General features: G+C 38.5%; 2 protein-coding genes across 4 annotated transcripts in view; one reads left to right on the top strand and one right to left on the bottom strand.

The window, feature by feature from the left end:
* The window catches only part of LOC107720025 (MAGUK p55 subfamily member 3-like), a 23,544-nt gene extending 19,500 nt beyond the window's left edge, over positions 1-4,044 (top strand). For all 3 annotated transcript variants that reach the window (XM_016527599.1, XM_016527598.1, XM_016527597.1), the window contains 5 exons: positions 517-597; positions 1,105-1,198; positions 1,311-1,419; positions 2,366-2,491; positions 2,810-4,044. In XM_016527599.1, coding sequence (XP_016383085.1) covers positions 517-597; positions 1,105-1,198; positions 1,311-1,419; positions 2,366-2,491; positions 2,810-2,989 — 590 coding nt within the window. In that variant the 3' untranslated portion in view covers positions 2,990-4,044. The remainder of the gene's footprint in view (positions 1-516; positions 598-1,104; positions 1,199-1,310; positions 1,420-2,365; positions 2,492-2,809) is intronic.
* A 6,318-nt stretch (positions 4,045-10,362) lies between these two features.
* The window catches only part of LOC107720021 (acid-sensing ion channel 2), a 364,486-nt gene continuing 348,185 nt past the window's right edge, over positions 10,363-26,663 (bottom strand). The window contains exons 6-11 of the mRNA XM_016527596.1: positions 20,337-20,498; positions 20,048-20,072; positions 17,760-17,851; positions 17,589-17,668; positions 12,988-13,056; positions 10,363-12,866 (exon numbers count right to left, since the gene is read on the bottom strand). Of these exons, the coding sequence (XP_016383082.1) occupies positions 12,765-12,866; positions 12,988-13,056; positions 17,589-17,668; positions 17,760-17,851; positions 20,048-20,072; positions 20,337-20,498 (530 nt within the window). The 3' untranslated portion in view covers positions 10,363-12,764. The remainder of the gene's footprint in view (positions 12,867-12,987; positions 13,057-17,588; positions 17,669-17,759; positions 17,852-20,047; positions 20,073-20,336; positions 20,499-26,663) is intronic.

The following is a 26,663-nucleotide window of genomic DNA, read 5'->3' as shown; positions in this document are numbered from 1 at the left end:
TAATCCACTTCATCCAGCGCTGTTTTGTTCTCATCTGTGAGCATGCTCTTGATATATGTATTTTAGGTGTGTAAATTTATAATTGCCTTTTCATTATTTTTTCAGTTTTATTTAAATTTGTAGTTAAAACAACTAAAAATAAATGTATTTTAAAGTTTAGAATTAGACAGCCTTTGGATACAGGCTTACGCTGAAAACAACAAAATGGAACCTCAAGGTTGATCTAGGAAAATGTGTGCAAATGTATAGGGCCCCATTCCTATATTTTGCTTGGGGCCCCCAATTCACTATATCCGCCCCTGCCTATACCAGATCTAAGATGTTTGCCAACCCGGTTCGTTGTATCCCACACTATGATGATACACTGACCTCTAGTGGCAATAATGGTTCAGCTTCAGAATATATCTGCAATCTCAGTCATTTGCTGAAGTACTTTTTTTTTCTTGTACACTTCACTTTAAGTAAATAAGCTACTATATATGCAATCATTTTAACTTGCTGCCTATCTTTACACAGGTTCTCTGGGAGCACGTATCAATGAGCTGAAGCAAAAAGTGATAGCAGAAAATCCCCATCGCTACGCTGTGGCTGTGCCCCGTAGGTCTTGCCTCATTTTCTAAGCAAGATAAAAAGAGCTTTCTGATAAATACACTAGCGGAATCACACACACACAAGGGTCAAACCATGAACATTGAAACTTTCCAGTGTTTCAGACGTTAGAAATGATCTGTGAATTTTAAAGTCACCAAAAATTGTCATTGTTTACTCACCTTCATGTTCTTCCCAACTCATATGACACAAAATGTGAATTTCTAATATGTACATATGACCATTTTTTTTTTAATATATAAAATGAAAGTGAGATAGGACTGGGGCTGTCAAGCTTAATAAAGGATGCAAAAGCACATATGCACCAACTTTCTTTTATTTTTATAGTCATTTTGTATCCCTTTTGAAGCTTCAGTCCCTATTATAATTGCATGGAAAACAGTCTTTGGAATTTCTCCTTTTTGTGTTTCACACATAGAGGTCATACAGGTTTGGTAGTGCATAAGGATCCCTTCAAACCACTTGACATTTTTGGCTATCTGTTCTCCATTACAGACACCACACGGCCCAAAAAGAGCCATGAGAAGGAGGGAGTGGAGTACCACTTTGTGACTAAGCAGGCGTTTGATGCAGATGCAGAGAATAACAAGTGAGTTCCGCTGGGGTGTGGTCCTCTTGTACTGCGTTTCTTGTACTACAAGTTTTACCTATCCAATATATTGTCTAATTGTCATACCCTGACTTGAACTGTCTGTATGTAGATTTATAGAGTATGGAGAGTATAAGGAGAATCTGTATGGGACCAGTATAGAGGCCATCCGCTCCGTTCAAGCCAAGAACAAAATGTGTCTAGTAGATGTTCAGCCTGAGGTAAATTACTGCAGATTTTGCCCTGGGTGTTGATTCAAGAATTACTGTAAACACTATCATTTATAATTTAAATAAAAACAGCAAAATATTATTTTCAATTATGCACAAAAGCATGTGTTGTACATTTGTACTTTTTGTTTTGGTTTTATTTGCGATTTTTATGCATCACTTACAATAGATAGCCAAAAGGAAGTCGTTCTCCAATGCTGATATGTACTGACAAGTTTCACCTTCAGGTGGAGCTACTTGCCTATTGCAACAAGAATATTAGTTGTGCAAGACCAGATGCAGTACTTTACCCCCAATGGCAAGAATCCTTGTTATGGTCATGAGAGGCAATTTGCCTAACACTTGCTCTCATACATTTTTAATGTGAGATTTTACTGCTACTGGCTTAAACTGAATTTAAAGTTTATCAGGGCATACAGACATCGTTTATTTATTATATGATTATGTACATGGTCTTCTAAAGTTCATTGCAACTTGGTTAAAACTAGTTATATTATATGTTATAACATACAGATTATATTTTAAATGTTTTTAATGCCAAACCTCATAAAAAAGAAAAGGTTATGAAAGACTCAGATAGAATGATAGATAGATCATGCTAATATGCTGAATTGGTGCTCAAGAAGCATTTCTTATTATCATTGTTGAGAATATTGATAACTATGTGTTGCTTAATATTTTTGTGGAAACTGAGATACTTTTTTTTTTTAGGATTATTTGATGAATAGAAAGTTCAAAACAACAGCATTTATTTAAAATATAATTTTTTTTTTTTTTTACATTATAAATGTCATTACTATGACTTTTGATCATTGATTTAATGTGTCGTTGCTAAATAAGAGAATTTATTTCTTACCCCAAATTTTGAACAGTAGTGTAGATAGATATTTTCATTTACCCCTCCACATTACTGGTTCTGTTGTTTGTCCTGCTACAGGCTCTGAAGGCCCTACGGACAGCCGAATTTAAGCCTTATGTCATTTTCGTAAAACCAAGAATCCCAGAGAGTCGCAGACGCCGCAGTGCTACTTCACCAGGAGGAGGTGAACATGCACGAATAACAGTGAGTCTGATCACAGGTTTACATCAGTCAGCTCTCAAGAAACCCTGTGGCACTGATCAACGACAATTCTTTCAGCCTCTCAAAAAATCAGCCTCGAAATTGTGTCATTTAATAATAATTGGAATAAAATTGCAGTCTGTCTGGCTTTAAAAATTTAGCATAAGGTTTGTCTCACTTGCAAAATTGATCAGAATCTACAGATACAGTATTTGTAGCTTGATTACTATATATTTTTGCACACATTTACTGATATCTCTTTCATTTCATTCTCACTATAAATATTCATGCACTACACTCTCTCATCTCCTCATCTTTCAGGAGGAGGATCTGCAGGAAATGCGTCTGTCGGCACAGCAGATAGATCAACAGTACGGTCACCAAGTGGATCGGGTCCTGATTAAGGAGGACACTGCCAGTGCCTGCGCAGAACTACGTAGCATCCTGGAGAGACTGGAGCGGGAGACCTTCTGGGTTCCTGTGAGCTGGGTCAAAGCCTAGGACCTCAGCTTCATTTCAGACTGTTGACCTACATTTCCACTGATGGCTTTTCTTCCAGTCGGACTGCATTCACCCACCTGGACCTGGTTTCTTTGAGTGGTCCACCATCTTTAAGAGGAGGCATAAAAAATAAGACTAAAAAAAGACTTGAAGGCCATCAAAGGTGTCTGTCTTATTACAGATTTTGTTTCCAGGCTGAGACAAGCAGGTACATAAGCACTTATATATTGGCATGAATGATCTAATTTATATTTGAATGATATTAGTTATTTATTAATTTGCTTGTTATTTCATGAAGTTAGTTTGTTTGATACTATGTGGCTTTCTTTCAGGTTATTTGTACTTTCAATAGACTGTTCACTAAAGCAATACTTCCAGTATCAGATTATATTATCAGAAAGGCATTGACCTTTGGTATTAATTGGCTGTGGAATGTGGTTACCATAGCAACAACATTGTTCTTCCTGAATTGCACATCTGGCCAGAGCAGTGGGAAATTTGCAGGTTGGTCTGTACATTTTTCAACAATGCACATCAAGCCGTTCCCACGCGCACCCATGCTCATTTAGCAACCGTAACTTCAGTTTGAGATCATTTGAAGTTTTAATTTCATCTAGTGTTGCTTGTCAGACTTTGTTGTCTAATGTAATCACAGAAATCAAGTTCTTTTTGAAGAGCACGACTGATCAATGTTTTCACAGGAAAATATTAAACTCCTGCTGTGCCAACAACTGTCTCAATGCACCAAGCTTTTCTTCTCAAGGATTGTCTTCATATGGAGGGTAACGAAATACCATGCCAAAGCCCTTGAGCTTCACAATATCTATGTAAATATGTAACTAAGCTTCCTGGAGTCTAGGCTCGTTGGGTGTAGCACCCAGGTCCCTTATCTCAAACTAGACTCTGGTTGTAAAGGTCTATGTGACAGTTCAGAGTGCATATGTTACATCTGCATCATGAACTCATGCATCTTTTGCCATTTAACTTTCACATTTCACATCTCTCTAGAACGTTCTACCATTTCCCAACATATCATACAAATACTCTTGATCCTACCTCACCTTGAAATCTGAACTGAAATCTGTCGCTGCAGTTCTTCGGTGTAAATTCATGTTCAATTGTATGTCATGTACTGATTGCAAGTAAATATCAAAACCTATCAAAAAGTTGCCTGTCTTGAATGTGCGCAAATGTTGACAAACGCTGCCTCTTATTATACATCTGTCTGTTGCATTCAGATTTAAATGACAGTAAGCAGTACTGCAGGTTTTTTTTTTTTTTTCAGATTATTCTGTCAGCCACTCTATTGCACATTAACATTATGAATATATTCTTTGCCGTGGGCAATCGAACCAGAGACTGTGTTTATCCCATTTCCAAACTCTACAGGCTATTGTTTTTTTTTTTTCTGTTTCATGTTAGATTGCATTTATGACAGTTTGCCAGCTGCTGTCCTAAAACAGAACTGCAATAAACAATGTTAGATTTGTCAAATATGAGATGTCCACAACACAGACGAATCATTTTGCCTAATATGCAAGCAAAAAGGTATACGCATCAATCAAACGTGGTCCTAACTCTGCCAAATTCAACCTGGAAGTCGTGAAAAGCTGAAGAAAACAGCTAAACAACACATTCCCTCAGTGGAGTCATCCTTTGTTTATTCCATCAAGGAAAGTCAAGCGTCCAATCAAACAACCCACTGGCTGAGACCTCTTAGTGTCAGACTTGCTTATTCATTAGTAGATCATGGTCTTTAATTGGAAAATAGACAGAAGGCCTGGACTCAGTGAAAGCTCAGCTATCTTTCACCAGCTTTATTTCACAGGTCTCTGAGTAGTGGCATATTTGTGTGATAGAGTTCCATCCTTCTAAGTGGACTGAGAAGGAGGGGATGTGATGCTTGCTAATTGACATTTGTTTGATTGTGTGGGAAGAACCGGTATTTGTTTGGTGGCAGAAAGATCCTTTGAAGTAATCCCGTCTCAGTCTCATTCTCCCTCTCGAGCAATTAAGTTCTGGAACATTTTGCTTGCCCTATAAGACGGATGGGAAGAAGAAGAAAAAAACATTAAAATGGGTGGCAATTGATCTCATTAGTATGGAGGTCTTGGCAGAGGCGCGGATTTCTATTACTGGCACAGAATCTTAATATCATAAACACAACATTTTTAGAAGAAGCTGAAAAACGAAGCTGAAGCAAACAATACACATACAGTGTGATATTACTATACTGAAAATGTAAAACTTTTCATCTCTGGGAGGAAACAATATTCTCATTAACCGGTTTATTCGAGTCTTTTCTGTAGCATGCGTCTGACAACATGGTGATTTACACTGCATTGTGTTGTGTATCATTAGGGGCATTGCTAATAACGCTGCTGAAGGCCAACATTAATAACTTTTACCAAACAGCCTGTTCGGCGTTATCATGGCCTACCTTTATTTATGTTCACCAAATGTCATGACAGCAACCGATACTCAATGCCTGTTTCCACCATAATATAAAAAAGGTAATTTTGACATTTTATCTCACAACTCTAAACTGGTGATTCTGTAGAAAAAAGTCGGAATTGTGAGATCAAAAGTCGCAATTACCTTTTTTATTTTTTATTCAATGGTGGGGGAAAAAAAACCATATAAATGATAGATATAAAAGAATTGCAAGATAAAAATCCCAGAATTGTAAGAAAAAAGAACAGTGAGATATACATTCAGAATTGCAAGAGAAAAAAATCTGAATTGTGAGATAGAAAGTCAAAATGACCTTTTTAATATTTTTATCCAGTGGCAGATACAAACTTCCATAATTTTGTCATTAGAACATCTTTTTGTGTCATCTGCACTCGGCCTTTGCAGTTTTGCTTTGCTGTTCAGACTCCACAGGGTTGTGTAAGGATTTTCATTACATAGCAGTAATTTAAAATGTTCTACAAGCATCCTGAGGCTTGATTATCTGCCTGTTATGCCTGTTACGTCAGACATGCCATGATGAAAACAGCACTGCTGGCATTATAACTTGCTAAAAAATTAATGAGTATACTGTACTGTAAAAACAAAAAATTTGCAAAATTTGTACCTTTAGGGGTGCGACAGCTTGTCATTGTGGCCTGAAGGGTACATTAGTACCTTAACATGTACTACAGGCACAACGAGTGTATCTTTGAGGATACTCCCCTGCTGACAAGCTGTTGTACCCCTAAAGGTGTAATTTTTGTACAGTTTCTTTCCTGACAACAAACTTTTTTGCAGTTATGATGCAGATTTACCTTATTTTCTACTTCATAACTCGAAACCAACTGAATATCTGCAAAAATCAATCAAGACTTATGCGAAGTGAACTATGAGGCTGAGGATAGCTAGTTTCACAAACAAACTTAGTCTTCTTTGGCATGAATTCTGTTTGGCTCATCAAAACGAAAATTTATGATAAAGCATGTGTGATTATTCTTTTAATAAATAAACCATCAGATTCTGCTAGTAGTCATCTGTTTATGCATTTCAGCTTGTAACACTCCAAAGAGAAAGGAAAACTTGAAATCGCATCATATGACCCGTTTAATTTTGTTGGTGGATTGCGTCCACATGCAATACCTTGCAAAAACAGAAGAGGGCGCATGATGGGTGATTTCATTAGTGTTCTTACTACTGAAAAATGACAAAACATCCATCCATGTAGGTTTACTTTGCAGGGAAGCTATCTCAGCATCTTTGGCCAAAGGCAGGGTGACATGGCCAGTTCATTGCAGGGCCTACTGACCTGCAGACAATCTCTAATTCTCCTATGACAAAACCTCTGGATGTGAAATTGAACAAAACTGGAAGCAAATTAATACAATCATTATTACGTTTGATTTCCTGAGGACTTTGATTGATTGAATGGTAATCACACCCGAGCTAAAAAGACTTTAAAAAGGCTAAAAAAAGACCCTGCAGTTGCTATTCCTACACAAATAACACCTTCTAGCTACACATACTGTTTTCTTATAAATTACTTATTGGCTATATATCACATATCATACTGGAAATGTGTGCTGAATAGTTAGAGGGTAATTTGCGAACACTCTTAGCTGAAATTAGTATTCTATACATGTTAGATGAGAAGGAAAATAAAAGCTTTGCGTCATCTTTTAAGGATTTAGATAAATTACCTCTTGCAGGACATCTTCTGCCTGCATATACTTGTTGTTTAGCCTCAGGGGGCTTATACAGACACCGTATTTTCTTCTACAGATTGGATTTATGTCATCAAATTCCTAAAGAATGATAATGAATAAATCACAGATTTGATGCATTAAATGTTCCAGACAGATTGTCAACATGACAGAGCCAACATGACATGCCTGGCTGGCATGTTCAATCATGCACCACTCATACTGAAATATAGCACAATAATAACAAGTATATAGATGGATGAGAATTTCGCTGTCCATCTGAAAGATTTGTATGGGTAATTACAAGTTAAACTCTACAGCATCTGTGTGCAGTTGATTAGTCTACCAGATATAATCAAACCAACTTGTATCTCAGTTGGAAAATGCAAACAACCTCCTGACAGTTACTGACACTTAAGGGGTGGAGTCTGACACATTTACCGTTGTTTGGCAAAATCCAGTCTTACGAGGATGAAAAATTTCCCAACGCAAATTTTGCAACAACTTCAAGTTGGTCCTTGATCAACATAAATCTGCTTGGTTTGAAAGCGACTTGTGCTGTGCTTCATACATTGCTACACTGCAATAGCTAGACGTGGACTTTTTTGCCCATTTACCTTTGTATAGTTGAAATTCCACGGCTCAACGGAAATCCATGTGATCGTGAATTTGTGTGAGGGACAAATCATGTGAAAATTTCCCCATTTTTGTTGAACTTTTAACATGCAAATTCAAATATAAAGGACAATGGATTACTTTGCCCACAAAATTTTGCAGAAGTTTGCATTAATGTGACCAATAAAAACAATGAAAGCCATGGCTCACCATTTTCCATGGCAACACATTCTGTTTCATTATTATAAACTAATTTCATTGCTGTGAATGCCTGATGCTGAGATTATTATTTGTCAGCGGGGAGAAAGGAGCATTGCAGGTCCAAATGGCTGACACCAATGCCACGTTCCTCGTTAGAGCTGTTGGGCAACTGTATGAAATGGCATTGATTTCCCCAGGCCGGGTTGTTTTCACAGTGCAGCGCCCTTATCATCAGGGTATACACCTTTCAATTAACCAGCAGCCTCTCAGAGGCAGTAAACAAGGGCGACAAGTGATTACATATGACTTGCCCTCAACATAACTGCTTCCTATGATTTACAAAACATATCCTAGTATTTGGGTGGGGAAATAACGTGCAAAATCACTCTTTCAGAATTTCTGATTACTTTTGTGATGGAAGGGTCTGATGGGTCCAACATACAGCTAAAACCTGACATAGATGACAATGAAAACACTTTCTACCAGATAAGCAGTTTGAAACTGGACATCAATTATGTGACTAAATGCGAGCTTAAACAAAATTTTACTGGGAATGTCCTGTCAGCCTCACACCTGAAATCTTAAAGTACCATAAAGTTTGTGTGTGAAAACACATTCGTCTGATTCATTGTGGGAAATCACTACAATAAAACTGCAGTTAAAGAAAACAAACAGTTTCGACATATTTAGTCAATCATTTCATAATATCCTTTTCTACTCTGCAGTGGGGATATTTATATATTAAAGTGTCATTAATATAAAATACTAAATCATCTATTCTATTTAAAATAGTTTTGACCATTTCAATAAAATAGAATAATTTAATAACTGATGACAGTCAAGGCAGAATCCCAGTAAAAGAGAGTAAATTTATTCCATGACTTAAATAAAAATATGAATATATACTTGAATATGTATGTGTATATATATATATATATAATATATATGAATATGTATCATTCTGATACATATTCAATTGCCCATTTTTTAAATGAAGATATGGCATCTTACCCCAAGGGTCTATTTTTACCTTTTCACTTAAAGGGGTCATAGGATGTCCATTTTCCACAAATTGATATGATTCTTTAGGGTCTTAATGAAAAGTCTGTAACATAGTTTGGTTAAAATTTCTCAATGGTAGTGTAAAAAACACATTTTTTTACCCTGTCAAAAACAGCTCTTTTCAGAGCATGCAGATTTGTAGCATTTTCCTTTAAATGTTAATGAGCTCTGCTGACCCCGCCCCTCTCTTCCGAGCCGCTCTCAGAGAGACTGTTTACTTTAGCAGCATTCATCTGCAGAACAATTAAGCTGATTAAAGCTGGTAGGTTGTTTTTCTTAGAAGTAAATGGCATAGCAGAGCCCCTGCACTCAGAGCTCAAAGACAGCTCTTTTGTTCTTCGTGATGTTTGTTTATGTGTATCTCTGTTTATAAAAATGAATTTGTTTTTGTTAAATGAAATTGAGTTTCTTGCATCTTCGCTTCTCTGTTTCTTCTTTACTGCATAGAGGCACGAATAATCACATGCTGTCAAAATTGTATTTCTCCATTTGTTTGTCTCATCATACCTAATCTTACCCACATTTGACGCTAATACATAAAAATAAAAAAAAACCCTGGGACCACAATCACGACAGCAAGGTAACATTTGCATTCATAAATCAGTAAACAAACCTTTCTTTTTTTAAACAATAAATTTGGCAATGATGACAATGAACAGCAACATCTTATGCAACGTGAAAGCCTTGTGACTAACTTCTGCACAACGTATGTAGCTGTAACAATTAAGCTGATTATAGCTGCTAGCTTGTTTTTCTTAGAAGTAAATGGCATAGCAGAGCCCCTGCACTCAGAGCTCAAAGACAGCTCTTTTGTTCTTCGTGATGTTTGTTTATGTGTATCTCTGTTTATAAAAATGAATTTAAACAGAGGAAAATAGCGGAGTAAAAGTACCGATACATCACTTAAAATGTACTCAAGTAAAAGTACACCATTTTTAAACTACTCAAAAAAGTACAATTACTGATAAAAAACTACTTAATTACTGTAACGTGAGTATTTGTAATTCGTTACTTCACACCCCTGCTGACAACCTAGGCAGACATGCGTAGCCTTCGCCTGCGCTCACGCACACAGGCATAAAAAAGCAACAGTGTACTCGAGTAACCAGAAATGATAAAGGGACAGCAAGTATAAAAGAAAAAACATTTCAATCAAATTAGATTAGAAACAGTGGATATCGCTGCGAAAGTGGTCCTGAAATAGCCTTATGATGAACAAAAAGAATATATATATATATATATATATATATATGTGTAGATAGATAGATAGACAGACAGACAGACAGGGGCAAAGACACAGGTGCTGTAATCCATTTAGCCTTTATTGTTTTCAAGGTCTGAGGTACTGAAGCAATTATACATTGGAGTTAGAAACCATCAACCCCTCAGGTTTCTCCTAATGAGAAAATAGCAAAGGTGACGTGACACCCCTTTGGTGTTTGTCCGCATGGCAAGAAAGAGTTTACTAAATTTACTGTTTAACATTATGAGTAACTTCTTAGTTTACTGTTGTGTAAGTATGGACAGATGCTGTGGGTTTCTGCATTTGTAGTGTGTACATGTTTGGCTATTTTTTTTCTTTGCATGTGCTTGAAACCCTCTGAGGTTTACAGCTTTATCTTTGACATATTTAGAAGAAATCATCACATTTTAGGGCAAATAAGGATAAGACATTCATCCTCTACAGCCCATTACATTTGATTAGCAAATTGAATTGCAAATAAAACAACTAAAAACATTTACATTCAGTCACAGATACTTTGCAAATCAGAAAATTGTTCAGACTGGATATTTGCTTTTTTTTTACCTACTATATTTATAGAATAAAATATAACACATTAAGCAACATGTGTCTGTATTAACACAATCACATGGCTCTCTCACATGCCACAAACAACCCATAGCACACATTCATTGTTCTATTCCTTGTGGCCAAATTATAATGTTTCCGCTCTTAATGTTTTTGTTTGATAAATTTTGCATTATGATATAGGCGCAAATCACGCCTCTTAATACTGTTGCTCCAGAAGGGGGCATGAAAATAATAACTACTAATAATCCTCTAAGAAAAATCTCTGAGCATGGATATTTATGACAGATATTCGCATACTGCCTCTAAGCTCAAATCTGATTGGTCAAGGGGGCCCTAGGTCATGTGTGAAAGCCTGGGCTTATTAAACCAGATTAAATACCTTCATTTATATGTAGATTCGAGGACTTCTCAACAAATTTCTGGTGTTACTTGTCTGCCAGCGGCCTTTTTTGTGTCCCAGAACAGTTTGTTTAAAAGTGTCACCTACAGTTTTAACACACAAGCTCTGATTCTTGCTTTTCATGTTGTGACTGAATTTTGTGCCGGTCAATATTCTTAAACTGAATATTGAAGGGAGTTAAATTGAGAAATGCAACCAAGCTCACTCTCATCACCCAGAACTGACCCTCCTTTCATTATTTTCAGCCTAAGCACATTCTGCACAAATGATTTGCCCTCAGTTAATGAATTTTGGCTGAAACACTGTACATGTTGAAGAATGATTGGGTCAATTGAGGTTTCATTCATACTGATGTATAGTGATACGAGAACCTCACATTTAGTTTGAGAGCAGAAAAGAACAGAATCACACATTTTTGTCTATAATCCATCATCAAAGAGCAATGTGGGAACATAGTAAATATCAGCTAACATATGACAATTACAGCATTAATTAACCCCAGCATAGATGAAGAGCTCTAAAATGAGGAGATGAGACATAGACAACAGTAGAGCGACAGCTCACATAATAAACCACCATGAACTCCTCTAAATCCTTTATATGTTTGAAAATATCCCACTTACAATAGTTGGGAAAGCGGAATTATGATTGCTGTCAAAAAAATCTCTGAAAAGTGCTAATGTATCAGCTTTCTAATATCAGCATTAAATGACAAATTAACACCGCTCTCACATGTAACAAAATGAAAACCGCTAGTTGTATCACTATATTCTAATGCAGAAAGCGACAAAAACACTTATTTTCTGTACTCTCTTTGTTCTTATTTTTCAAATGGGATCCAGAAAGCATGTAGAAGAGCCATTTGCAGCCACAATGGGCTCATAATGGCTGCCATTGTACCGTGACCCATTCGACTTTTCTATGAAGGATAGAAAAATAAAAAGGATAGAAGAAAGGGGCTCTCAGTTTTATGATGCATCTCTGATACATCAAGAAACCAACTGAGATGCAGAAACACATAGCAAACAAACAGCACAAGAAGACAAAATGTTCTCCACACGTGAGAGAGGATGACAGGTTCGAGAAAACCGTATTGTAACGCATGAAACTGACACATGCACAGTTAGAACAGTTTCACAACATTTTCTCTGTTAATAGTTTACAGTGTTTTGGCAGTAGATTTCAAAATGGCGTCTGGGCAGAGAGAGAAAGAGAGAGGCTGTGCGCATCTGCAGTTCCTCACATGTTCGTGTTTTCATGTTTGTCTTATTTTTACAAGTGACTGTCCCGACAGGTCCACAAGCTTCTGCTTTCCTTCATGAGTCCAGAACAAACAGATGGTGTTTGTGAGAAACTTTGGGGTCCTCATGTTCCTCTAGAAGCTCCTTGGCTTCTAGTTCTCATGTTTGTGCCAAATGATGACATGTTGAGAAAAAGCAATAGAGACTTTTCCCCCCGTTTTAATCTGTCCTTCACCCATTGGAGTGGAGTGGCCCGGCTCCCCCTGTTGGTGTGGAGGGGTTACGGTGCTCAGCAGGCAATCTCCTCTAGAGTGCCCAGGGTGGTCTGGAGGGGAACACTGACCGTGTGGCTAATCGATTCCGAGTGGTTTACCACCGGATCACAGGTACTCTGAGAAAAAACACAAATGTTCTTAAAACTGCGCGCTTGAGGCACAACACAGTCATTCCACGCACTGGGTTTGTGATATCTAAGTAAATGATTTAAAACTTAGCAGGCAGTTATTTTTTACCACATCCTCTCCATGACTCTCTTCCTCCTCCTCTCTGTTCAGCAGGTCCAGCAGTCTCTCCTTCACCACCTGCCAGCACACATCACAAACCACCATCTCATTCACTGCCAAATCAGGTCTCAAACTGCTGTCCTCAGAACAGCTTTGTAGCTCTGCCTGTTCCTGAAACCACGCCTTCTTTCTTTGCGTGATCATTTGGGCGCATTATGCAAATATTTCCACATGGTGATGTAGATATGTGGGGGCGTGTTAGAATGAGCCGTTTTAGGGGGGCGTGGCAGAGTCTTAACTTTGATAAAGAATATCTCTTTGGTTTTGAGACTTTAGTCTTTGCAACTTCAGGGATCTTATCTATGCACAATCAGCTTGTAACACTCCAAAGAGAAAGGAAAACTTGAAATCGCATCATATGACCCCTTTAAAAAAAAAAGGCTCTGAACAAATGAACAAATGATCTCAGCTTCACCTGTCTCAAATGCCACAGGAATTGAATTTTTTTTTTTTAAAGTTGGAGCTATTAAACAGCCTGAGAACTTTAATAAATCAAAACTTCTTGATGTTGATGTCAACAGTGTTGCCAGCTTAGCTGCTAGATTTTGTGACTTTTCAGACCCCTTTAGGGATTTTTCCCCCCCAAAAAAGCAGCTAGAAACAAATCGAATGACTTCTTGGACAAACTCATCGGTACTGGTTTTCTCTCTGCGTCTGCTGATATACTGTAGATATATTCTGTTGCTTCTAATCTGAGTGATAATTTAAAATTGTAAATATAGCTGAAAAACAGCATATCCATTGTCTTTATGTGCATTTGATTTTCATGACGTCTCGATTATAAATCAGGATTTTAGTGCAGATTAACAGGTTGGAAGGGAGAGCTGGATATGTAGTCTTAATGGGCCATTTTTCAGTCACTATTTCATATTCATCCTGTTGTCTGACAACAGAAACAGAAAAACATATAAATGAAAACAGTTTTATTGGGAATTTGGCTGTATTAAAATACAGTATGTGAGCTTAGAGAGTAGTAGAAAGGCAAAATGTAAAAGGTTGACAGAAGGCAGAATACAAATGCAATAGTGTCATGAATATGCTAATTAGCGTATGACATCATTTAGCAACTTTTAAAGCAGGCTTTACTACTTTCCATTGAAAATCATTGGCAGCGGTGGATGTCAAAGCCTGTTTGATAGTGGTAAGAACTGATTGAGATCTTTGCTTGACTGTTTATGTGGTTGTTATAGTGATTGTATACTCTTAAAAATAAAGATTCTTTATTGACCTATCTAGTGGCATCTATTTATAAATCACAACACCACAAAAGGTTCTTTGGGAAACCAAACATGGTTCTTCTATGGCACTGCTGTGAAAACCACCTTTTGGAATTTTTATTTTTAAGAGTGTAGTAGATTTAGATGCAATCTCGAATTTGATTGTTGTTCATACTTAAAAGGGATAGTCAAAAATGACAGAATTTTCATTTTTGTGTGAAAAAAATCACAAAAATCCATTCAAGGACTCACTATGGTATTCACTATGACCACTATCACACTTCTGTGAGCAGCTTGTTTATCATTGTTGAGTTTGCTGTGGTTTTATTGGTATAACTTTTTGGTCATGTGAAAACCTTTGGGCAAGTCTGATCCTAATATGGTAAAGGCCTAGCTCATGAATATTACTTAGGTCACATTACTGGGTTGCACTAGGAGGTTACCAAGAAATGAGAGGCTGACCTAATCAATATGCATGAGCTCTAGTATGATTCATAATATCACACACTTAGGAGAGGTGCCTTTGCCCTGGACCAGAGAAGGCTTAACATGCCCCGTGGACATGATTGAGTCTTGAGAATTTTAAAATGTTAAATTTTTAAAACTGCTGGCTAATAGGTCAGTTCTTAAGATGACCATATTTTAAAGCTAAAATCTCATTGGGCATGTATAGTTGGGCATGCATTTCCAATGAAGCTAAATGCTTTAGTGTTTCATTTGTTTTTATGTGCTTTGTTAACAGCTGCCAAAAGGCTTAAAAACCAGAGAGGCTTAAGTTTCAGAAAATAATTTTTAAGATGAAGTCTGTCCATTTAAAGAGATCTTGCATCAAAAATCCATTAAAACAGGACAGGACAGAATGCAAAATGAGTGTGTGTGTGTTTGTGTGTCCCCGAGGGTATGAGAGGTGTAAGGGCTTGCGCTGGCTGCTGTCCATAGAGCAAAGAGACCAGCAGATGAATATGCTAATTAGCGTATGACATCATTTAGCAACTTTTAAAGCAGGCTTTACTACTTTCCATTGAAAATCATTGGCAGCGGTGGATGTCAAAGCCTGTTTGATAGTGGTAAGAACTGATTGAGATCTTTGCTTGACTGTTTATGTGGTTGTTATAGTGATTGTATACTCTTAAAAATAAAGATTCTTTATTGACCTATCTAGTGGCATCTATTTATAAATCACAACACCACAAAAGGTTCTTTGGGGAACCAAACATGGTTCTTCTATGGCACTGCTGTGAAAACCACCTTTTGGAATTTTTATTTTTAAGAGTGTAGTAGATTTAGATGCAATCTCGAATTTGATTGTTGTTCATACTTAAAAGGGATAGTCAAAAATGACAGAATTTTCATTTTTGTGTGAAAAAAATCACAAAAATCCATTCAAGGACTCACTATGGTATTCACTATGACCACTATCACACTTCTGTGAGCAGCTTGTTTATCATTGTTGAGTTTGCTGTGGTTTTATTGGTATAACTTTTTGGTCATGTGAAAACCTTTGGGCAAGTCTGATCCTAATATGGTAAAGGCCTAGCTCATGAATATTACTTAGGTCACATTACTGGGTTGCACTAGGAGGTTACCAAGAAATGAGAGGCTGACCTAATCAATATGCATGAGCTCTAGTATGATTCATAATATCACACACTTAGGAGAGGTGCCTTTGCCCTGGACCAGAGAAGGCTTAACATGCCCCGTGGACATGATTGAGTCTTGAGAATTTTAAAATGTTAAATTTTTAAAACTGCTGGCTAATAGGTCAGTTCTTAAGATGACCATATTTTAAAGCTAAAATCTCATTGGGCATGTATAGTTGGGCATGCATTTCCAATGAAGCTAAATGCTTTAGTGTTTCATTTGTTTTTATGTGCTTTGTTAACAGCTGCCAAAAGGCTTAAAAACCAGAGAGGCTTAAGTTTCAGAAAATAATTTTTAAGATGAAGTCTGTCCATTTAAAGCGATCTTGCATCAAAAATCCATTAAAACAGGACAGGACAGAATGCAAAATGAGTGTGTGTGTGTGTGTGTTTGTGTGTCCCCGAGGGTATGAGAGGTGTAAGGGCTTGCGCTGGCTGCTGTCCATAGAGCAAAGAGACCAGCAGCAATGCAGAATTAATGAAGGCTCATTATGATGAAACTCTCCATCAGAGTGTCATTCATTCTACACTAGAGACAGAGTGAAGTTTTCAACAGCCATCACTGTGTCTAGGGGAATCTCTCTCTCTCTGTGTGTGTGTTTCTCTGAATACATTTGCATTTATCATGTCTGAATGTGTTTATTACAGTGTGTATAGTGTCTCCTGTGCCTCTGAGTCTGGACACTGAACAGAGTGTTTCCTTTGTATGTCAGACAGTTTCCAGAATTAACACTCGACAAATGCCAAATGCATGTAAAAACTGGCTTTGGCGAGTGTATATATATATATATATACTTTCCAATGGCTGGTAACTGGTAAGAATGTTAATCCCAAATTCAGAATATGTCTTGCAATAATAAAGCAAGATAAAAAAATATTTGGGGGGAAACAAATCACAAAGGGCACATATCACATTTTTTGACAGACTGATGCAAACTCATTTTGTACACCACCATTCAAAAGATTGGGGTCGCTAAGATTTTTTAAATGTTTATGAAAGAAGTATCTTATGCTCACCAAAGCTGCATTTAATTGCTCAAAACACATAAAATAAAAATAACTATTTTCTATTTGAATATATTTTTAGATGCAACTTATTCCTGTGATGCAAAGCTGCATTTTCAGCAGTCATTACTCCAGTCTTCAGCGTCACCTTCAGAAATCCTTCTAATGCTGATTTGCTGTACAAGAAACATTTCTTATTATTATAAATGTTGAAAACAATTGTGCTGCTTAATAATTTCATGGAAACTGTGATACATTTGATTGTTTATGATTCTTTGATGAACTATAACAACATTTACTTGAAATAGAAATCTTCTGCAACATTATAAATGTCTTTAGTCTCACTTTTGATTAATTTAATGCTGAATATAAGTATAAATAAAATTAACATAAAATCTCACTGACCCCAAACTTTTGAATGGTAGATGCTGCAATTTTGTGATTCAAGAAAAAGCACATCCAAGAAAAAGCAGGTAAATAATTGTGATGATGACAAATATGTAAATATATATATATATATATATATATAAATTGTTGTTTAATGTAATAGTGTAATGTCATTTAATGTAATTTTAATGTAATAGAGAATTATGTTAAATAACTGCAAAAATTATTGATTAATTTTATGTATATTTTCTCAATTTACTTCGCAGTTCATTTTGGACCCTGTGTTTAGATGCTGACATACCTCATATGCATAATCAAATAGCTCCAGTATGGTCAGGATACTTGCACCGATAAACAAACCCATCTGACCACCAATATCACCTGCAACATAAATATATTTATGATTTAGAGGAACAGCGAAAGAGAGAAAAGATGAAAGACACAGTATTCATAATACAGTGTGCTGTGATACCTAGTAGACCCGCCACCTCGTATGCTTTCTTCTGCTCTATGGTCTCATAATTCAGAGCCTCAAAAAACACATCCAGAACTAGGATATTGTCCCTGCATCAACAGAACACAAAGAGTGATGTTTTGAAGTTACATTTTCATTCATGGCAAAACCAGAAAACAAGTTTGCTGCAAGAAGTAATTCATTTGTTCACACCAGAAACAGTTATGTTGGCTGACACAGTCAAGTAGGAGATTTTTGATGTTTAATATTAAGCTAATTGGAGCAGGATTTTAAACCAATGAGATTTCACTGTAGGTGGCGCTACCGAGTGTGATACAACAGAAATAACAACCAAATGACCAACAGAATGTCATGGCTGCTTATAATGTCATGGTACTGATAATATATCAGTACCACTGCGGTTAGACCTAGTTATTCTAGTGTTTTTGGTGGTACTGAATAGATTACTTCTGCACTAGTTGACATCTACCCTAACATAAAAGAGATACAGTTTTACAGTAGGATACAGTCTTTTGCTTTTTGACACAAACAGACACGCACAAACACCTTTCTGACAGCAGTCTCAAGACTGGGCCAAAGGCAAATTAACTGTTATTAGATGTTAGTTGGTAAACTGCAAGAGGGCTAACCTCCAAACCCTGACAACAATTACACTAGCATTATCGCAACCATTCATTACGCCTCTATTATGCTGCAGAGATGATTGATCTTGGCATGACCGATAATTTGCGTGCATGTGTAGAGGAGTTAAAGTAAACAAGATTTTTTCTCTATTATCATAAAATTAAGCAGTCTAGAGAAGCTTATCTTTCTAGTGGGACACCAGAGTGATGATATGCTGTCTGTTTTATGCTGATTTAATTGACTCGGCGCTTGAGCAACATTTCTGTGTGTGTGTGTGTGTGTGTGTGTGCATGTGTGAGAGAGAGAGTGAGAATGAGAGAGTCAGTATTCCCAATAGCTCCACGTCTCAGACACATCAATCACAAGCTTATAGCTATGACGATGAACTAATGAATGGAGAGGATGTGATATCTGTCACTATATTGAAGAACAACTCCCTGAATCTTCTTGACACAAAGCAAAAGTAGTCTCAACTTGTCAGCTAAATGTCTAGAGGAGAAATAAACATGTCTGAAGAGCCACATCAAATGTCCTGGTGTACTAATGTTCCTTTTATTGTAGAGAAGCATGTCCATTTCAAACGCACCTCAAGTAGGACAATAACACACAGGGGCAGTTTCTTTGACACAAGCAAAGCTTTCTTCCACATTCCAGTGTCCATTTCGTCATGTACAGTGTTACAACCAGGGTTGTGCTTCATTCGTAGTGGAACAGCAATGTCAATTCCATTATAATTAATTTCCTAAATTTGTACTTGAGCAATTATATATGTTCATTTTAAATTAGAATTTAGTATGTAAATTAAAATAGAATACAATTCAAAAGCAACCCAATTGTTTAGGTGTAGTTTATAATTTTAACTTGTACTTTTCATTATGAATGATCAATAAACAGTCACAATTGCACTTTCCAGAAGCATTACATGATTTTTTAAGTACTGCACACACATACACACACACACACACACACTGTTCAGAAGCTGTTTTTTTTTAAAATAAGAAATGAATACTTTTTAAGTATTCATTTAATTGATCAAAAGTGGCAGTAAAAAAATCATACACACACACACACACACACACACACACCTCAAAATAATACTGATTTCATTGTATTTTTCATCAAACTTTTGCAGCCTTTGTGAGATTTAAAGACTTCTCAAAACAATAAACATTCAAATGTTTAACTATTTTTGAATTATTGGTCTTACTAAATTGTTTTGTGACCTTGAGCTGCAATTCATTAAATTCCTCTTCCCGTCATTTCAATTTAACCTGTGGTTCATGTCCAATTTAATTAAATCTTGTGAATAAAATTAAGTCGGTTCTTAATTTCAGAATTTTTCTCAAGCCTAATAACACCACAGCTCATCCCTGCTAGAAAAGCGCAGGCTTGTGATCAATAACAAGCTCCATATCTCTGTGATCTTGATATAAGGTGGAACATTAACTGGTAATTTTACAAATTGGTGGCAGTAATGAGGTAAAGTTAAAACCTGTGAAAGGTATTACAAGGACAACAATTAAAAAGTTTGGAAAGTGGTGAAAAAGTTGCAACATACATTAAAAAATACTTCAGAGACCTTTTGAATGCTGAATTCAAAGCTGTTTTGATGTATTTGAGGGGAAAGTGACTTTTAACATGTATGTGAGGTGCGTACTCACGTGATGTACTTCTCTGATAGTCCAACTGGGTCTTTATCACACTCCCACTTATTGCATTGGAACTGTGATTTCCATCAACTGTCTTGCAGCTGAACAGTTCCTTTTGATGTCCAACAGGGGCATTTTATACTATTGTTACAATCATAATAGCCTTATTTTCTCTATAAAAAAATGGCAATCTGGGATTTTTTTTTTGGCTAGAATAAAATTTGTTCCCTATCAATACTTCACTCGTACTGCGTCGCTAAGATGCTATGGGGGAAAACTTATTTTCTCCGATGACTGAAGCATTTTTTAATAACGTAGTGTAACTGCACGGCCATTGGTTCATGCAGTGAAATAAAAATCGAACCAATGGTTCGGCAAACCATGGAAAGCTCTTTGTTGTATCGAGTCATGTTACAGGGGCTCCTGCAGATGCAGTTTGTGCCTTCAACAGCTGACAGAGCAGCTACGGAAAGCATGAAAGGGTATAGAAGAGAGGAAAAAGAAAAGAGAAAAAGGAAATGAGGAGAGACGGGAAAAGGTACAGTGAAAAAAGGGAGAATATATGTAAATTCTTTCTGCAGGCAGCATTCCTGGGTTCTATGTATGACATTCCTTGTAGAACAACTGACAATGTAAAGAACATGAGGTCGTCTTATCCTTTTCTGCACACAGAGGGTCTTTTCAATGTCTTCACATACACACACATACAAACACACACACACACTGATTAAAGTATAATTCAACTTTTGGCCTTGTCAGAACACTTTTAAATCGCTACTGTCAACTCTTGACGGCTTAGAAAAATATTACGTGTGGCACTTTTGATTACCTTTAGAAAGATACTGCAAGCATTCTGATGAAAGCCACCACTACGAATCTGATAAACCGCAAGGATCATATTGTCAAAGTGTTTTCTAACATTCTAGAGAAACTTACTGAAAAACAAAAGACTGATTGATTGACAGGTGAAACATTTTTCTGTAAAAGTATTTATCTTCAATAAACATGCTGACATTTAGCTTTCAGTGAATGATAAAGAGACTCTAAGACTCAATGTTTCAGTGAAGTGAGTCTGTGCCTCGCTAGTCAAAGCATCCTAAGTAATGTGTACAGGATTGCAATTGGAATGCCAATCATAGTTTGGAACCAAACCTAAAGTATCCTTATGGAATCAAATGAATATATATATAACTGAAGCCTTTTCATTCACGCAGTGAAACTGCACGGCCATTGGTTCGTGCAGTGTTTTAAAAACGAACCAATGGTTAGGCAGCAGAGCTGCACGAGCCTATGGCGATGAAGCCCGCCAGAGCCCACCAGAATGGACGGGGCCATCTGGCTATATAAGTTGCACGATGCAGAGGAGTAATGAGTGCGTCGCCTGTCTGGGCAGCCCCCACACAGAGACTGCACGCTCACTGAGACGGAATGTTCTCACTGAGAGCATGAGTCTCACCCTTCTCCACTCGCGCCCCGCCTTCTTCAATGAAGGCAGCCCCGCTCTCTCGTTTCTCCTCACTCAGCAAAGCTCGGAGAGAGAAACAGCGGAGCCACGGGGCTGAGCAACCGGGTTTGAGCGATCGCACACCGGCACAGAGTCCACGTGCCCACTCTCCCCACTGCACCTTGATCCGCCAGTGTGTTTTATACGTGAGGATCAGCGCCCCTCACTACATCGAGTGGCTCTATCCTCCTAGGCGGATCGGAGCAGAACGCTGTCACCTCTCTATCACTGACAGTTTCACATTGTGTGTGCGGCACAGAGGCTGCACTCAGACAGGCTGCTTTGACTCAAAAGCCTCAGTCTGTTCCTGCTTCGCTTGCTGATCCCTCCCGCTCTCATGTTTCTCTCGTCCCAGTTACCTCGGAGGAAGAAATGGCGAATTCGCTGTTTGAGCGACCGGGCTTGAGTGATTTTACGCCAGCACACATCCCGCATGCCTCACTTGATCTGCCAGTGTATTTTACACGCGAGGATCAGCGCCCCTTGTTCCATCAAGCGGTGCAATCCTTCTAGGCGATCGGAATGGAATGCTGTCACTGACAGCTTTGCATTTGTATGTGCGTAGCGAAGGCTGCGCTCACTGAGACAGGCTGCTTTCACTATGAAAGCATGAGTCCACCCCTGCTCTCACGTTTCTCCCCTCCCAGTTACCTCGGAGAAAGAAACAGTGAACGCGCGGGTTTGAGCGATCAGGCCTGAGTGATTTTCACGCCGGCACAGCTCCCGTGTGCGTCACTCTCCACGCAGCTTTTTGATCTGCCAGTGTTTTTTACACGTGAGGATCAGCGCCTCTCGCTTCTTCAAGCGACTCAATCCTTCTGGGCGAATCTGAGTACAATGCTGTTACCAATGATTCATATCGCTGACAGCTTAGAGTTAGAGTGCGCTGCTTGCCTGGGTCACGCCTATGCTGAGGCTGCGCTCACTGAGACAGACCGCTCTCACTACAAGAGCGTGTGTCCTGCTCTGCTGCGCTTGCGGCTCGACCCTCCCCTCGTCCGCTACGAGCGGATTTGAGAAAATGCGCAGCACCTTTAATCTGCCGGTGTGTTTACACATAAAGATCATCAGTATCCCTCTTCTAATGAGCGGTTTTGATCTTTTTAGGCTGATTGAAGGTGAATGCTGTCACTAATGATTATTATCACTGACAGCTTCAGATTCTAGACGTATCTGAGCCGCGCCCACGGGGGCTGACTGCTCTCGCTACGAGAAGCATTGAGTCTAGCGCCCCCAAACGGCCTCTGTTATGCCTCCAAGCACCCCGTTTAGTTCTGGGTGCCGACGGCAATGTGTTTGTTGTGAACTCCATTGTGAATACTTGGCCTGTTCAAAAAGCGCCCACACAACCGGTCACTGTTATAGTGAGAAAAAAACAACAACATTCTCGAAAGAAGAGCAAGTTTCCTCTTCCACTTAACTCGAGTGTCAAGTCCCCACAAGGCGACCCGCCTCCCGAACCAATCCAACCCAGCCCGAGCTGTGGGTTCTGCACCTCTGGCCTCTCGATGGGAGCCTGCGGACCTCACCGAGAGCATATTAAATACAATCTCTCAGGCTAGAGCACCATCTACGAGACGCCTCTACGCCCTTAAATGGTCGGTCTTCTCCACCTGGTGCACGACCCGCGAAGGTCCAGCTTCCTGTGACATATCTTGGATATTGTCCTTCTTGCAAGAGCTGTTGGACAAGGGCCATTCCCCTTCCACGCTCAAGGTCTATGCATCAGCCATAGCAGCCTATCACGCTCCTATAGCCGGCCAATCAGTGGGCAGGAACAACCTGATTGTTCGCTTTAGAAGGGATCTAGGAGGCTCAACTCGCCTCGCCCCTCCACAGTCCCTACATGGGATCTGTCCACGGTGCTGAGGGCTCTAAAGAGCCCTCCCTTTGAGCTGCTACAATGCATTGACCTTCGTTCCCTGACGCTAAAAAACATTCTGCTACTGGCGTTAGCATCGGTAAAGCAGATGGGAGATCTGCAGGCGCTTTCTGTGAGCCCCTCCTGCCTTGAATTCGGGCCCAACGACTCTAAGGTCATCCTGAAACCAAGGGACGGATATGTACTTCTGCCCCATCATGGCATTGAGGTTTTATTTTGAGCATTCCGCCCTGATCAGGCAGTCGGAACAACTCTTTACATGCTTCAATGGCCGCACCAAAGGGCTTCCGGTCACTAAGCAGAGACTCTCCAGGTGGATAGTTGATGCTATTGCGCTAGCGTACTCCTCTTTGGGCCTACACTGCCCCATGGGAGTAAGAGCCCTTTTGACTAGAGGTATGGTCTCATCTTGGGAATGGTCTAACGGTGTGTCCATTCCAGAAATCTGTGCGGCAGCCGGCTGGGCCTTGCCGTCCACATTTGCCAGGCTCTGTAATCTGGATGTCCCGTCCTTACAGGCCTGGGTCCATTCTGCGTAATGGGCTCATTCTTGCCTTAGGGCAAACCAGTGCTTAGGCTTTGCCTCCTTTCTTGCGCTTTTGGCCCTCACTGAGTGCTGAGGCTGTAAGGGTTTTCTTGGAACAATTACTCATGGCTGGCCTGACCTCTGTTGCCTCATGCGGGGCATTCCCTGCAAATTACTTGGTCCCTCTGGGCCCCTTGTGGTGCTTAAGGCAAGTTCAAGTATGAGTGTATTAAGGCAAGTTCAAGTATGGCAAGTTCAAGTATGAGTTCAAGTATTCCTCTAGCATAACACGGCGGGATTGTACTGGTTCCCCATAGCATCTTAACAACGCAGTATGAGTGAAGTATCGATAGGGAACGTGCTTGGTTACTAACGTAACCTCGGTTCCCTGAGATACAGGATTGAGTACTGCGTAACTAGCCCTGCTATGCAGCTGCACGACTCAGTCGTCGCTTCAGTTGAAGTAACCTGAGGATCCTATGGCAACAGGCCCGCTTATATAGCCAGATGGCCCCGCCCATTCTGGCTGGCTCTGGCGGGCTTCATCGCTCCGCTGAGCTCAGAGCTTCAGAGCTCCGCTGCCGAGCCATTGGTTTGATTTTTAATTCACTGCATGAACCAATAGGCGTGCAGTTATTAAAAAAGGCTTCAGTCATCGGAGAAAAGGAGTTTTCCCCCATAGCGTCTTAGCGACGCAGTATTCGTTCTTGTATCTCAGAGAACCGAGGTTACGTTAGTAACCGAGTACATTTTATAACTGACTTCTTACTGTTTCTTATTTCCCTTTTTGTACATGTAAAGTAACAAAAGAGAATAATTTGCTATTCTCTTGTCTGTTGCCAAGGGCTGAAATCTTTTGCTCTTGGCTGTGCCTTCCTCAGATTTCTAATCAGCTCATAACATGCATGACCTGGAGATGGAATCTGACTTTTCAAAGAAACATTTTTAAATTCATCCATCCCTGACCTTTTCTATCTCTACCTCTGTTTCCTCTCCTCACTTCAATCCCCTCTCTCACCCCTGCCGTTGGAGATGATGCTAAAGTCACATCATTTAATTGGAGAATAAGTCAGATTTAACCTCCTCTACACACACACACTCACAGACACACAGACACACAGACACACACACACACACACACACACACACGACTATTAAATCTGCTATAATCTTGTGCTAAATCCATCATTCTGTATGAACTTAAAAGCACCGTTCACATCTGATAACTCTCATTTTCTCCTAGCATTGCCAATGACAGATCCTGTGCTCGAAACCACAAAGGTATTCCACAATGAATTGCACTTGACTAGACCTTCAATTTCCAATGTGGCTAGCAATTTCAACCACAAACTTTATTATATTTGGCCTTTTTATTAATATAGAATAATAGTACAGAAGGGTAAGATGCCCCTCGGAGCAAGCTGACCATCCCACCTTATTTTCTTCTTTTCTATTGACCATACAGTATATGGCACAATCTCATTTCAAAACTCTTTTGATGAATGGCTATGCTATTTTTCATTTTGTCATTTCATCTGAATATCAACATTTGTGAAATTTAGTCAGGTTAACTGATTCAATTTGACACAAAAATGGGTCTCTGGAAAATAGTGATCTATGACATTGTATTATGTTGAATATTAAAGATTTTTTTGTGTCTATCTGTTAATGAGGGATTTGTGGGCAAAAATATTTTTAGATTTGTGGCGTAAAATTATAGTTTTCATTTTTAAATGAAAATAAAATTAGACCCTGAGTGGCATGTTGTTACTAGTGTTATTGTTTTTTAATGTAATAGATATTTTAATGGGGTTATTATTCAGTATTTCCATGAATTAGATGCACATTCTAGACATCTTTGCTTTTTACAACATATAGGCTAATTAAGTGAAATCATTTGCATTCATGGAGTTTATAGTATAAAGTGAAAAAGTGAAGTGGCCATGTATGGTGACCCATACTTGGAATTTGTGCTCTGCATTTAATCCATCCAAGTTATTCACTCCCCCACCGAGAACTCCTGCCGGACTTGAGACTTGAACCCACAACCTTCGGGTTACAAGTCCGACTCTCTAACCATTAGGCCACAACTGCCCCATATCTTCAATTACAATATGGTAAATATGTAAATATTAATTCATATTCTGTATATAAAATACATTTACCAGATTAATTTACTGAGATTCTGCTTTGTTTGTTATCAGTTACTCAATTATTCAACTACATTTTCAAAATACAATTTTAAATAGAATAGCTGATTTAGTATTTTTCAATGGGTATTTATTATTTGTGCTAACTACCAGGTTTTGACCCTGGCTTTGACCATGATTTTTAATATTTCCTTCTTGCAGTATTTGATCAGAGTACCAAAAAAAAAAAAAATTAATTGGATTAAAATAACTGAATTAACAATACAAAATAGCAATGTTTATTTCTTAGGAGTACTACTGTTTTTGTGTAATATCACATTCTATTTCCTCATTGAATACTGTTTTGGTAGGCACTAGGCAGTATACAGTACATTATTATTCCATTCTGAACATCTCTTGATTAACATTCTGCTTGTTCTTTGTTCTGTCTCTGAGTGTTTTCTATCATGGCCAATCTCACTCATTCTGTTTTTTTTCTTTTATTATTATTAGTTTTTTTTTTTTTTACTCTAGCAATTTCCCTTTCATACCTCCCCCCATTCATTTTTAATTGTGTTCATCTGCAT

This window comes from Sinocyclocheilus rhinocerous, unplaced genomic scaffold, assembly GCF_001515625.1.
Source record: "Sinocyclocheilus rhinocerous isolate Xijiao unplaced genomic scaffold, SAMN03320098_v1.1 scaffold273, whole genome shotgun sequence".
In the NCBI taxonomy this organism is placed as follows: domain Eukaryota; kingdom Metazoa; phylum Chordata; class Actinopteri; order Cypriniformes; family Cyprinidae; genus Sinocyclocheilus; species Sinocyclocheilus rhinocerous.
The sequence above is the reverse complement of the archived record's forward strand: the minus strand, read 5'-3'. Positions and strand labels throughout refer to the sequence as shown.